At 33.8% G+C, this 14,461-nt stretch overlaps 1 protein-coding gene across 3 annotated transcripts in view; it reads right to left on the reverse strand.

Annotated features, from left to right (window-relative positions):
* The window catches only part of NCAM2 (neural cell adhesion molecule 2), a 269,560-nt gene that overhangs the window by 115,291 nt on the left and 139,808 nt on the right, over positions 1 to 14,461 (reverse strand). For all 3 annotated transcript variants that reach the window (XM_043993010.1, XM_043993011.1, XM_043993012.1), the window contains one exon: positions 12,195 to 12,345. In XM_043993010.1, coding sequence (XP_043848945.1) covers positions 12,195 to 12,345 — 151 coding nt within the window. The remainder of the gene's footprint in view (positions 1 to 12,194; positions 12,346 to 14,461) is intronic.

Here is a 14,461-nt window from a genome sequence, read left to right on the forward strand (position 1 = left end):
TGTGTAGATACATGAATTGTTCTTTAAATGTTTTATAGAATTCACCTGCAAATTCGCCTGGCTTAGCAGTACCAGATCTAAAATTATATTATCAAATGACAATCATCAAACTATTTGGTACTGGCTAAGAAATAGAGTGGTGTATCAATGGAATAGATTAGATGCACATGACAAGGTAGTAAATGACTATAGTAATCTACTGTTTGATAAACCCAAAGACTCCAGCTTCTGGGACAAAAACTCACTATTTGACAAAAACTGCATGGAGAACTGGAAAATAATATGGCAGAAACTGGGCAGAGACCAACTTCTCACACCATATACCAAGACTGTTGCTGCTGTTTGTAACATCAGGAAGGTGATGTTTTGACTTTCAAGTGAAATGTATTTAATTGAGGCAGGGCTATGTAAAGTTATCAGCACCATTCTCTCCTCCAGATCCATCTGAGTACAGTGGCAAGACATAGATCAGGATTATTGGAGATGGCCCCAGATGCAGTGGGAGACAAGATAAGGTCAAAATGAGGACATGATTTAGACATAACGGGTGATACCATAAGCAAATTAGGAGAGTAAGGAAGAATTTATCTGTCAGATCTACAGAGAAGGGAAGAACTTATAATCAAACAAAATATATGGAGCACTACAGGATAGAAAAGGGATAATTTTGATTATATTAAATTTAAAAGGTGTTGCACAAACAAAATCAATGCAACCAACATTAGATAGAAACCAGAAAGCCGGGGAACAATCTTTACAGCAAGTATCTCTGATAAAGGTCTCATTTCTCAAAAGTATAGAGAACTGAATAAAATTTATAAGAATACAAGTCACTCCTCAATTGATCATCAAATCATCAAAGGATATGAGAAGGTAGTTTTCAGATGAAGAAATCTCATACTGCTATATCAAACTGATTAGAGAAATGCAAATTAAAACAACTCTGAGATACTATGTTATACCTATCAGATTGGGTAATATGAAAGAAAAGGCAAATGATAAATACTGGAGAGGATATGGGAAAATTGGGACAACAATGCACTGCTGGTGGAATTATAAACTGATCTAATCATTCTGGAGAACAATTTGGAACTGTGCCCAAAGGGCTATAAAACTGTATACCTTTTGATCCAGCAATATCATTGCTAGGTCTTTATTCCTAAGAAATCATAAAAAAGGGAAAAGGACTTACATGTACAAAAATATTTATAGCTGTTCTTTCTGTGGTGGCAAAGAACTGGAAATTGAGGATTGGGGAATGGCTAAACAAGTTGTGGCATATTAATGTAATGGAATACTACTGTGCTATAAGAAATGATGAGCAGGGGATTTCAGAAAAACCTGGAAAGACTTAATAAATTCACTGATACAAAGTGAAATGAGCAGAACCAGGGGAACACTGTACACAGTATCTGCAACATTGCATGGTGATCAACCATGACTGACTTACTCTTCTCAGTAAGCAATACAATGATCCTAGATAAGTTCAAGAATCATGATCCTAGACAAGTTCAAAAAGACTGATAGAGACTTAATGGAGATTGAACCATATTATTTTTATGTTTTTAAAAATGTTTTTCCTTTTGCTGTTTCTTCTTTCACAAAATGTCTAATATGGAAATACATTTTACATAATTGCACATATGTAACCTATATCAAATTGCTTACCATCTTAGGGATGGGGGAGATGAGAGGAAGAAAATTTGGAACTTGAAATTTCATATAAAAATGAATGTTAAAATTGTCTTTACATGTAATTGGAAAAATACTATTTAAAAGAAAAAAATTAAGATTTCATCTTTTGTTTTTTATTTAGGATGTTTATTTTATATTTTAATTGAATATGCAGTTCATGAATATTTTCTTTTTTCTATTTTAATAATGTATGTATTCAGAAATACAACTTTTTCCTCCGAAAATTGTTTTAGTTTCATCATAGAAATTTTGGGATATTGTTTCATCATTATCATTCTTTTGCAAATAGTTGTTAAACTGTTTCCATGTGTTTCTAAGTGTTCTTTGATCCACTTATTATTCAGAATGATGTCATTAAGTTTTCATTTTGGTCTTTATCTTTTGCTTGCACTCCCAGTATTAATTATATTTTTTTATGGTCTATAAAGGCTATATTTACCATGTCAGATTATGTGAATTTATAATTTTTCTGTGATGAGGACATGGTATATTTTTGTAAAAGTACCACAGAGTGCTGAAAAATATGAATGTCTTTTTATCTTTCCATTCAGAAGATACAATAAAGCTTTGAGATCTAACTTCCAAAAGTTCGGTTAGTTCTGTATTTTCTTTTTTATTTATTTTCTGTTAGATATGTTCTTTTCTGAGAGATAAACATTAAAGTACTGTATAATTTTCAGGTTATTATCTTTATCTTAGCAATTCAATTAACACTTCCTTTACTAATTTAAATGTTCTTCCATTTTGGCACATCTATGTTTAGTATTGATATTGTTCCAATGTCTATATTTCCTTTAAAAATAATGTCATTTTCTTGTTTATATAATACTATGAATTTTGTCAGATAGCATGACTGCAATGCCAGCATTTTTTGGATCATCTGATATCTGACACATTTTATTCCAGGATTTCATTTTTGTTTTGTACATCTTTATTTTTTTTTAGATTTTTTTTGTATATATCAACTAGCTGTATTTTGATTTTGTAGCCATTTTGCCACATTCTTTCACTTTTTATTGGGTTATTAATCATTCACATTTAAAGTTATGATTTTAAGCTTGCATTGTCATCCATTTATTTCTTTTGCTTTGATTATTCTTTTCTATTTAGAATATTCTACATCTAAGGAAATAATAGAATTTTTAAAAAATCATGTTTTGTGTCTATGCTATTTATGATGATTATTTGTTAGAATTCCCTTATTTTTCAGAGGAACTATATGAAAACCTAGTCTAACAAATCAAAGGTCCCTTATGGTAACAGAAATTGAACCTGGCTGATATGTAAATAATCCGATATTTCTGAGAACAATAGAAGTACAAACCAAGAAGGCTTCTCCTGAGTCTTCCAGAAACATCATTATTTGCTATCTTGGTTCCCCGATGTTCCTGAGCCATTTGGGGGTTACATGGACCTTCCTTATCTGCAAAGATTCCCAGAGACTTCTTGCTTTACACCTCTATCTCATTGCTTGGGCTCAAGGAGTGAGCTATTGGGCTAATTTGCATTGTAAAAATGGAATTAAGAGCATCCTGTTGCAAAACCAGGAAACTGGGACTTAATCAAGCTGGACCTGATTTATCAAAAAAGACTTAAAACTTAATTGTCGGGGCAGCTAGGTGGCACAGTGGATAAAGCACCGGCCCTGGATTCAGGAGGACCTGAGTTCAAATCCAGCCTCAGACACTTGACACTTATTAGCTGTGTGACCCTGGGCAAGTCACTTAACCCTCATTGCCCCGCAAAAAAAACCCAAACCAAACCAAAAAAAAAAAACCTTAATTGTCTAGGAACTGCACAAATGCCCCCTCACACCCTACCACAGTTCAACCGATTAAATACTCTTTTTCCACAAGATTGGGTGGAACCTTTAGAGAGGTTTCCCATGCAATACATATAACAGGTTGCTGGGAAGAATTAAAAAAAAAATGGGTGCTTGTCTTATAACTGGTTCACTCTGTTTTTTGTTTTTGTGGGGGAAAGGTTTCTGTTTTTGACATTTACATTTCTAAATAGATGCCTTCACCTCCCAGTCACCACTAGTCAGTATGCAATCCACTGTAACAAAAAATAAAGACCAAATAAAAGCATTTCAGTAAAACTAATCAACATAGCTACTAAGTCTGAAATATATATAGAATGGTCCATACCTCTATCCCCCTCCAAGTTCACAAAGAGCAAAATGAAGTTCATTTTCCTCTTTCTTTTGAGACAAGTATGATCATTATGTTTATATGTTTAATTTTTGTGTTTTTTTCCTATCAATATATACTTATCGAAGTATTTTATATTAAGCACTTCTTTTGTGTGGATTAAATAAATACCTGTCCCATATTTGATATACATTGTACATAGAATATTTTTCTATTCTCTCTTCTCTCTGATGAGTCCCTGGATGTGACCGAAAACTTAAACTTTAAACACTTTTCCTTGTGATACCTGGGGACATAAAGAGCTAGAGTGTGATAAAGAAAGTTTGATCATTCTAAATGATTATACTCCTCCTTCTTCCCTTGTTCTGGAAGAGGATCAAAAGGACATCATTATGCTGGAGTCAAGGTACAGTGTGTCTGACTGGCTGATCAGACCAATATGAGCTTGAAAAGCTCTACCAGGGGCTCGGCACAAATAGTCCATATGAACATTTGGAATGGAGATGTCTCCAAATTTGTGCATCTCATGTTTCTTTTGAGCTACTGCAATTCTGCTTAGCTCATAGAACACAGAGCCTTCTTTGATGCAGGCACACTATGCTAGGCAGTCTTTTGCCAGTGTCTCCCATGTCTCACAATGGATTCCAATGTTCTTCAGAGACCTTGTGAGTGTCCTTGTTTCACTTTGTGGACCACCATGTAAATGGCTGCCTTGAGTGAGCTCTCCATAAAATAGAGGGGGAGGTTATAATGTCCCAGTACCCTTGGTCCCAGCAGTGCTTATACTTGTCAGACATATCCCTAAATGCAAAATCTAGAATTATTTGTAATGGACAAACAATAAGAAGCTTTGACCATTCTGAATGGAGCTGACTGGGCCATATCCCAGGGCTCTAAATTGCCCGAGGGCAGTCAAAACCAGTTAAAAGACAATTTAAAAAGCCAATTTAAAAAAGAAAAGAGCATCTTTAGAACCAGAAGTCACCATTCTTAAGCCTCCTCTGGCCTTTTTAACGGACTTTTGGTTGTTATGTAACCCATGAGACTCCCTGCAGGTTGAGATGTATTTAATCCCTCCCCCACTTTCTCTTATTGGACCCAGGTACTATGAAGTGGCTGTAGATTACAATTCCCTTGCCTTGGTAAAAACCTAGTTTTTGCTGTCTTGGAAGTCTTTATTTCAGGTTGACAACCATGAATATAGGGGCAAAGATAATAATTCCTGCTCTCCTCATAGCTATTTGGGTTCTAGAAATGTTAGTGACAACAATAACACAAAAGAAAGACATTAAAGACATGAACAGAGAAAAAGAAGAGATAAAACTGTCGCTATATGGTTATTTGGTAAAACTAAAAGTATCAGTAGAGACATTCAGATAATTAATAGCTTCAGTAAAGTAGCAGGATGCAAGATAAATTGGGGAATATATATATATATATATATACATATATACACACATATAGATACACGTATATATGTATGTAATGTACAACAAAACCCATTGAAAATAAACTACAAAAATGCATACAATGTCTGGGCACATTCAAGATTTATCTAAATATCTAAACTGTTTTAATAGAGAAAAATTGAATTAAATAAGAGATGAATATTAATTGCTCATAATTGGACCACATTAATATAATAAAAACTGATGCTGTTACTTAAATTAATTCACAGATTTAGTACAGTGCCATTCAAACTACCAAGAGGATACTATATGGGGCTAGAAAAAGTAATTAAAAAATTCAAGGAACAAAAGATCTAGCATATCAAGGGAAAGAATAAAAAAGGTAAGATTAAAGGTGGAATATCTTTCCCAACACAAATTATATTACAAACCAGTAATCCTCTAAAGTATTTAGTACTTGTTACAAAGTAAAAAAAAAGAAAAAAAAAGAAAGAAAAAAATAGACCAGTAGACAAGTTCAGCTAAGTAAGAATAGGAAATGTACTTGATAATTCATTGTTAAATCTGAGAATATAAATTACTTTGAGGAAGAACTTTCTGTTTGACAGGAATTGCCAGAAAAACTGGAAAGCAGTTTCCAGATATTAGGTTTAGAGCAATAATTTATAACATATAAAAATAATGTCTGCACAGATACATATCATGAATCTTAAAGGTGGCTAGGTGTTGAATTGTTAACTAAACTCAGAAAAGAGGAAATCACAAAAAATAAAAATAGATAATCTTGATTATATGACATTGGAAAGCTTTCATGGTACCATCAATGAGAGTAGGATAAGAAAAGAAGCTCTCAATTGAGGAAAAAAAATCTTTGCATCACATATAAGGGTCTAATACTCAAGCTATATGGGGACTTAACACAAAAGTCCAAGAACAATCCCCCAGTAGATAAGTGGTCATAGTATATGAACAGTCTCCAAAAGAAGAATTACAAATGATTTGCAAATCAAAACAAGTCTTGAGTTTTTACCTCATACACAGAAAGTTTGAAAAGATGTCAAAATATAAAGATGTCAAAGATATCAAAAGATAGGTAGGAATTATCAATATTAGAGGGTCTGTGGAAAGAACTAGTATTTATTAAACTCCTACTATGTGCCAGGCACTGTGCTAAGTGCTAGGGGTACAAAGAAGTACAAAAGAAAGTCTCTGCTCTTCAGGTGCTAGTTGTCTGATGGAGGAGACAACACGAAAGGAACTATGTACAAACAAGAAATGTACAGGACAAATTGGAGATAAACAGAGGGAAGAGGCACTAGTATTAAGGAGGATTGAGAATGGCTTCTCAAAGAAGGTGGAATGTTAATGGACTTGAAGAGAGCCAGAGAAGCTAGAAAGCAGAGAAAAGGGAGAGAAGAGAGTTGCAGACATGGGTGACAGCTAATGATAATGCCTGGAGTAGTAAGGGGAGGGAGTGTCATGTGTGAGGACTGCAAGGAGGCCAGTGTACCTGGAAAGGGGCAATATAAGGTCAAAGAAGTCTAGAAAGGCAGGAATAGACAAAGTTATAGAGGGTCTTTTTCTTTTTTTTTCTTTTTTTTTTGGGTGTGGGGCAATGAGGGTTAAGTGACTTGCCCAGGGTCACGCAGCTAGTGTCAAGTGTCTGAGGCCGGATTTGGACTCAGGTCCTCCTGAATCCAGGGCCCATGCTTTATCCACTGTGCCAGCTAGCTGCCCCCATAGAGGGTCTTAAAAGCCAAACATGAGAGTTTATATTCAGTCCTGGAGGCAGTATAGAGATAATGGACTTGATTACATTGGGGTGGGGTTGAGGGGAAAGCACATAGACTTGCACTTCAGGAAGAGCAATTTGACAGATGAGTGGAGGATGGATTGGAGGCAGAGAGACCAACCAGAAGACTATTGCAATGGTCCAAGCATGAGTTAATGAGGGCCTGTACAGAGTGGTGGCAGTTTCAAAAGAGAGAAAGGAGTATGTAAGAGAAATGTTATAAATGTAGAAATGCAAGAAAAAAAAAGATAAGAAATATCAAGAGTTGGCAACTAATCAGACATGGTTTTCTCTGTGTGTGTGTGTGTGTGTGTGTGTGTGTGTGTGTGTGTGTGTGTGAGAGAGAGAGAGAGAGAGAGAGGAGTCAAGGATGACACTTAAGTTTTTAGTGTGGGTGACCAGGAGGTGACTCCACAGTAGCAGAGAAATTAGGAAGGGGTGAAGGAAAGATGAATTCAGTTTTGGACATGCTGAGTTGAAGATACCTTTGAGACAACAGGAGATGTCTAATAGACGTCTGGAGATGTAAAACTAGAGAACAGGAGAAAGTTCAGGGTTGGATAAATGAAGCTAAAATGTTATCTTCATAGAGATTACAGTTGAATACATGGGAATTGTACAAGAAATGTTGTTAACTTGAAATTGATAGACGGTAATATAATTGTATTGTTGGAAAATGAATTCCTTTTGTGCTAGAGACTGTTGCCATTATGGTTTTAAAAAACCATCAGGTAATTAATTGTGTATATTTTGTGTAAAATGAATGAATGATAATGATGTCATAACTTAGAGTTTGGGAAAGTACCACAGATTTGGTAAATATCTGATAAGTTCTTTGGGGATTTGTCAGATTTTCAGGTCCCCGGATCTTTAGCCTTGTTGAAGTAAAAAATATAACTGTGAGAAGTTGCTGAAAGAATGTTGTAAAGTTCTAAAATAATGAAGTTAGTGAGAAATTAGGCTCTCCCACAGATAATGTAAAGGGGTTTACAGTTTTATTTTATGAAAAGTGATTTTTACCTGATAGACTGGCCATTGCTTATGAAAAATATGAAAGTGTACCCAGAATAGTATGTATTAAAGTTACATCTTTGAGCCAACTTAGTATCAATAGATCCCAGATTTATGGATTTTATTTTTCTTAATTTCTTTTTTCATTTCATTTTGTTTTGGTTTGGTTTTTTGGGGGGGTATTTTTCTTAATTTCTAATAATTGATTTCTGCACCAACATCAACTGAAACTAGAGAGGATAAGACTTATACGTGAGCGTTGCTAACTGTTATTGTACAACATGAGAAAAAAATAATAGTTGTACCTAGCTGAAATATCTGAGGTAAAATCTCTTGGGACTGTAATTTGATGTTCTTTTGAGTTTTGATTTCAAGTATTCTGAAATGTCATTGAGACAATAATCCACCATATAAGAGGAATGCCAGCTGGTGCTCAAAGGGAGTACATTCTGAGAACTGCTACAGGTAGATGTCTGTGCCTGGAAAGGTTGAGAGGATGATCTTGCAAATGTTGTGGTAAGATCATCTTGATTCAGTTTCCCCATTGTGCTATTTCCTTTCCAAACAGAGTATTTTCCCATATGATTACATCTGAGACTAGCTTGTGGTACCCTGTGAATAATGTGGAACTTTGTTGGCTATTCCAAAACAAAGGTCAACTATGACTCTGGAATCAAATAGACTTAAGGAAGCTCTATCCTGCTATGCTTATGTCAGGTCAGTCTTGATAACCATGTCCATGTAGCAAATTTCTATAACAAGGGCAGGTGAATTGTAAACGTTTTTATGTGATGAATCCTGTTGCAATATTCAAGATCTCTGAGTTATTCTAATAGGATGCAGGTACGAAAGATCTTACTGTTTTAAATTCTACTATTCTGTATTTGTGGTCACTAATAGTTATATATTCATGTATAAGATTAGGTCCTTATAGTATCTCATTTTCTTCTGGATGATTTGAAGATAGCATCTATACTCAAAGGGCATATAGGACAATAACACAAAAATGTGATATGACAAAGATGTAAAAGTTTTAAATTTCAATGGAGTAGTAAATCTCACTTTGAGAAAGGTACAAGATCAGATTGTTTCCCCTAAGAACTAATATATATATACATACATATATATATATATACATATATATGTATATATACATATATGTGTATACATATATATATATATGAATGTGTGTATATATGTATATACACACACATAAGTGGGCAGGTAGGTGCTAAGGTAGCATACTTGGCCTAGAGTCAGGAAGACTTGAGTTCAAATCTGACCTCTGACACTTACTAACTATGTGACCATGGGCAAGTCACTTAACCCTGTTTTCCTCAGTTTACTCATCTATAAAATGAACTGAAGAAGGAAAAGACAAACCACTCCAGTATCTTTACAAAGAAAACCCCAAATTGGGTCATGAAGAGTCAAACATGGCTAAAATGACTAAATAACAACTATACACAAATTATGTATGTATGTACGTACATATGTATGTATGTATGTATGTATGTATCCATCTATCTATCTATCTTGTCTGTATACAGCTGTTTGCATGTTATCTCTCATTAATTAGATTGTGAGTCCTTGAAGGCAGGAACTGTTTTTGTCTTTCTTTGCATCTGCAGTGCTTAGCAAAGTGCCTGTCAGAGAGTTAGGCACTTAATAAATGCTTGTTGACCTGACTTTATGTTCTGATGAAGTTTAATAGTTCTTTTAAGCTATTTAATTCTCTTCTATTAATGAAGAAAAGGAAAAGCATTCTTTTGTGTGAAAGAACAAATTACTTGGCTCCTACCTGATTAATATTTTATACTGAGTACTTTTTTTCACTCCCCTTCTCCTTTGGGGGAATTCCTTGATGTGAGCCATCATCTAATTTGTTATAATTAATTTTGTCTCTGGGGTGATGGGGTGGAAGATTTAACAATCTAATAATTTTCAGAACAGGGAGTCTAATTCCTCTTATTATAATCAGGCTCCACTAGGACTGAACTAAATTGCATGTTTGTGTGACCTTAGTAGAAAAGAGGGTGTCCCAGTCCCTTAACCCCTGTGGGCCCAGCAGCAGGGCCTTTGATACACTGAGGTTCAGAGAGACTATGCATCACAGCTAGTTAGTCAGTCTATGCTCTTCCTATTGTCATGCTTTTGTGGTTCTTATGATTGTGATAATAAACAATATGACCTAATCTGTCATGACACTGATCTTCATGCTTCCATTATAGTACTGGGCACTTGAAAGGATTTAAGGAAAAATATGTATTTTTCTCCACATTTAGTATGCTTATTTTATGAATAAATAGTTTAGAAGGATTGTATACACTTTTAAGTTATTGGGTATCTTAAAACATTATTTTAAATGTGACTCTAATCAAATCCACTATTTCACTGTCAAATTAGTAATAGCAAATTTAAAATGTGCCAAAATTCTATATTTTTTCTTTCTCCTGTTTCAGTCTGTATTTTCTCCATAATTTTCATGAGTTTCATTATCATATAACTCATTTATAAAGTGATATGCAAAGTTTTTCAATACTTTAAAATTTGACAATTGCAATTCTATAGGAACACATTTAATTGACATGTTATATATATATATATATACTTTTATCTTTATCAAGACTTTAAAATCATGTTAATGTGTTAATAAGTACTAATTTTTTGTTACTAATTGTTCTTGATTTTTCCTTTGCTAATATATGACATATATCTCTAAATATCCCAATTTGGATTGTGAAAGTATAAAAATAAATGGAAAATTGAACACTTAAAATCAGGTTAAATTTGTTTCAGTTTTATGTTTCCATATACATTCTGATATGAATAGAAAGGGCATTTTAGGATATTTGTAAGTAGAAAAGGTGAGGAGGAGCGATGGATTGGAATAATGAGCTGATCCTATACCCCAGCTACTTTCAGGGCCTCATGTTCTGGCTGGGGGTTTTTCCACAGAGCAGAGATTGAGCTATGGCCACTTCTGAAAGCAAGAGGCCAGAGTACATGAGTTATCAGAAGTGGCCAATGTACAGGTTTAGCTCAATGCACACTACATAGATTTGTTCCTGCAAGTTTGTCACCGAGCATGTGCCATATGAGGAGGGCTAATCCATCTCCCCTTAGAGTAAAAAAAAAAAAATCTGAAAATCTGAAAAGAAAGTTAAGACAAAAACATACCAAGCAAATTAAATTCTTTCCCCCTAAAAAAGCCATTAGTGTTTTAATATGTTTAATAGTGTTTAAATATATCACAATAGGAAGTCTAATTTAAAATTGGTCAATAAAAACTTTTATGCCTTAAGCTATCAACAAAATTGGATTCTTCTGAATAATAAAATAATGCCAAAAATTTTGTGCAGACTACATAGCCTCAAAAGTTTAGAGTCACACATTTTGACATTTATTGTCATTACATTTTCATTTATCTTTCTATCAAATAAAGATTGATAGTCATTCTGATGTTTGCCAAACTTTTCACTCACTCTTGGCTTTCACACCTCCAAAATCTCACATTATGTTTAAGTCCATTTACATTAACTAAAAATGTCAAAACGCTTCCCAGTTTTTCCTTTTTTTCAGACTACAGATGTTCATTTCATTATATTTTGGGAGGTACTTAACCAAACTAAGTATTAAAACTTGGAAATATAGTTGACAAGTAACATAAATGAATTTTTTCTTTGTATTAATGTTTCTATCATATTTCACAAATAAATTTAGAATACTTTACACAAACAACAATATTCTTAAAAAGGTTTTCAATCAAATAGAACACAGAGTCAAAAGGATTAGAAAAAAAATAGATTTTAAAATAGAGGAATGTTTAAGTAACTACTAAAACTTTAAAAGGTGACAGTTCAATTCGAGATCTAGAATGAAAACTTCAGGGTATTTTCCACCCACTTCTTAGTGAAAAAATCTATGGGAGAGGAAGGCCCTCTAAAATATGTGACATTTTGAATATCAAAATATATCCATTGGATATTTCTACTTACTTACTCTGAAAGACTATTTTCCTTTACTATGCTGCATTGTCAAAATTACTAATATTTTAATTTTTCACTCAAAATTTATTTCTATTTCTAAATTTAATTTGTGTTTTTAAAAAAATACAAAATGTGAGTAACTTACATTCAATATCAAGGTACATGCTTTTTTGGTGCCCACCAATTCTACTTGCAGCTTCACAGTCATATCTCCCTGAATCTGACAACTTCACATCTTTAATGTGCAGTGACGATCTTCCATGTTGCCCTTTGACTTCAATATGGCCATCTGGGCTCTGTTTACATAGGTTCAGGAAAAAGAAAGGTATTAAGCTTGCTATATATAATTATGAATGAATTTATGGCATTCAGCACAAAATGATTTAATAATCTAATGAATTTAATGAAAATGAAGTTTTACCAATACATTTTGTAACACTGCAAAATAAACATTTTGCAAAAATTTACATAAATGAATATATTTCTCCATCTTAAGTACTGGGAATTGATATAACTTAAAAATATTCAAACATGGAATTGATTAATATCTGTTTAGTTATACTTCTTTGAAAAGGTAAAGCAATTTAACAACAATTTGAGCTCCATGTTTATAGCAGTAGAAGTTACTAAAATTTTATCAGCATAAGGGAATTCTAGTACAGTAACTTTACCCACTGATATAGATTGGCAACTCAACTGAAACTAAAAGTCATATTTATTCCCACTATTCTGCCACATTTCTCTTCACCTAGCCCAGTTCACTATTTTTAGCCTTTTTCTTTCATTTTAATCTTTCCTTTATGATCTAATCCTTGGAGCTGAAGTTTGATTTGTTTGTGATTATTCTTTCCTCAGCTTTGCTCTCCCTCTTAACCCTACCTTTTCTTTGTCTCCACCAATTTTTCTGTTCAGTTTTAATGTATTCTTTTTTTTTTGGTGAGGCAATTGGGTTTAAGTGACTTGCTCAGGATCACACAGCTAGTAAATGTCATGTATCTGAGGTCGAATTTGAACTCAGGTCCTACTGAATCCAGGGCCAGTGCTCTATCCGCTGCGCCACCTAGCTGCCCCCAGTTTTAATGTATTCTTACACCAAATATGCACTCTTCCTTTCTCCCTCTCTCTCTGTAGGGGTGTGTGTGTGTGTGTGTGTGTGTGTGTGTGTGTGTGTGTGTATGTTTATATGTGTTCAACTTTCTGTTGTCTAGTTTAGATTAACGGTGAGGATTATGAGGTATAGAGTTTTCCCTATTCTCCATGTTTATATATGCTGTTCTTTCATCCTAAGTATAACAAGTTCATCTTACTTTTTCCCTAGTGTATTCCTTTTTTCTTTTTCTCTTCTCTACACCATTAAAATGGTATAAAACTACAGGGCAGGCCAAAAGTCACAAAGGGATCTCATGTTTTAATAGCTTTTTAAAAATTATTTTTTATTTTTTGCCATTTACAACTTTTGATTTTTTGCACATAATTTAATTTCCTATGTATACTGTATATGATACTATGGCATTGTAAATTAAAAACAAAAAACAAAGGAGTTATTAAATATTCATAACTTTTGGCATATCCTGTATATCAAAGTCTTGTGTTTGTCTTTCTTAGTTCAATCTGTGATCTTTAAAGATAGTGGGATTCTCAATGGAATGTCTCTTTTCTTTCTTTTAGAATGGAAGTATTTCATCATTATGCAACAGTTTCTAATTGGTCAAATGTGTATTTCTTTTGTCTCCTAAATTGGAGTTTCAAAGATTCTACCTGGGGCGGCTAGGTGGCGCAGTGGATAAAGCACTGGCCCTGGATTCAGGAGTACCTGAGTTCAAATCCGGCCTCAGACACTTGACACTTACTAGCTGTGTGACCCTGGGAAAGTCATGTAACCCCCATTGCCCTGCAAAAAAACCCAAAACAAACAAAACAAAGATTCTACCTAGCTCTTATTTTTTTTAGTAGGAATGTTTTAATATTTATTAAAGGTCAATTTTTCCCTTTTGGGTCATATTCAGTTTTTCAGGGCAAGTTATTTTTGCTTGCTATTTTTTACCTTTTAGAATATCATATTCTAAAATTATCTTTCCTTCACTGTTGTGGTAGCATTGTCTAGGGTTGTTTTTTGTTTTGTTTTGGTAATTTACGTATTTATTCCTGACTCCTTGCAGTATTTTTTCTTTAGCCTGAAAGTTCTGAATTTTATCTACTATGTTACTGGATAGTTCCAATTTGGGGTTTCTTTCAGGAGTCAATTAATAGATTCTTTTTAGTCTCAATTTGCTTTCTTTAGTTCCAATGGTTCTAGATTATTATCATGATTTCATAAAATAGGACATCCAGGTTTTTTGTGTTGTCATGGTTTTCAGAGGGTCTGATGATTCTTAAACTTGCTCTTTTGTGCATGTTTTCCAGGTCATTTGC

The sequence above is a fragment of the Dromiciops gliroides genome, chromosome 3 (assembly GCF_019393635.1).
Source record: "Dromiciops gliroides isolate mDroGli1 chromosome 3, mDroGli1.pri, whole genome shotgun sequence".
Taxonomy (NCBI): Eukaryota; Metazoa; Chordata; class Mammalia; order Microbiotheria; family Microbiotheriidae; genus Dromiciops; species Dromiciops gliroides.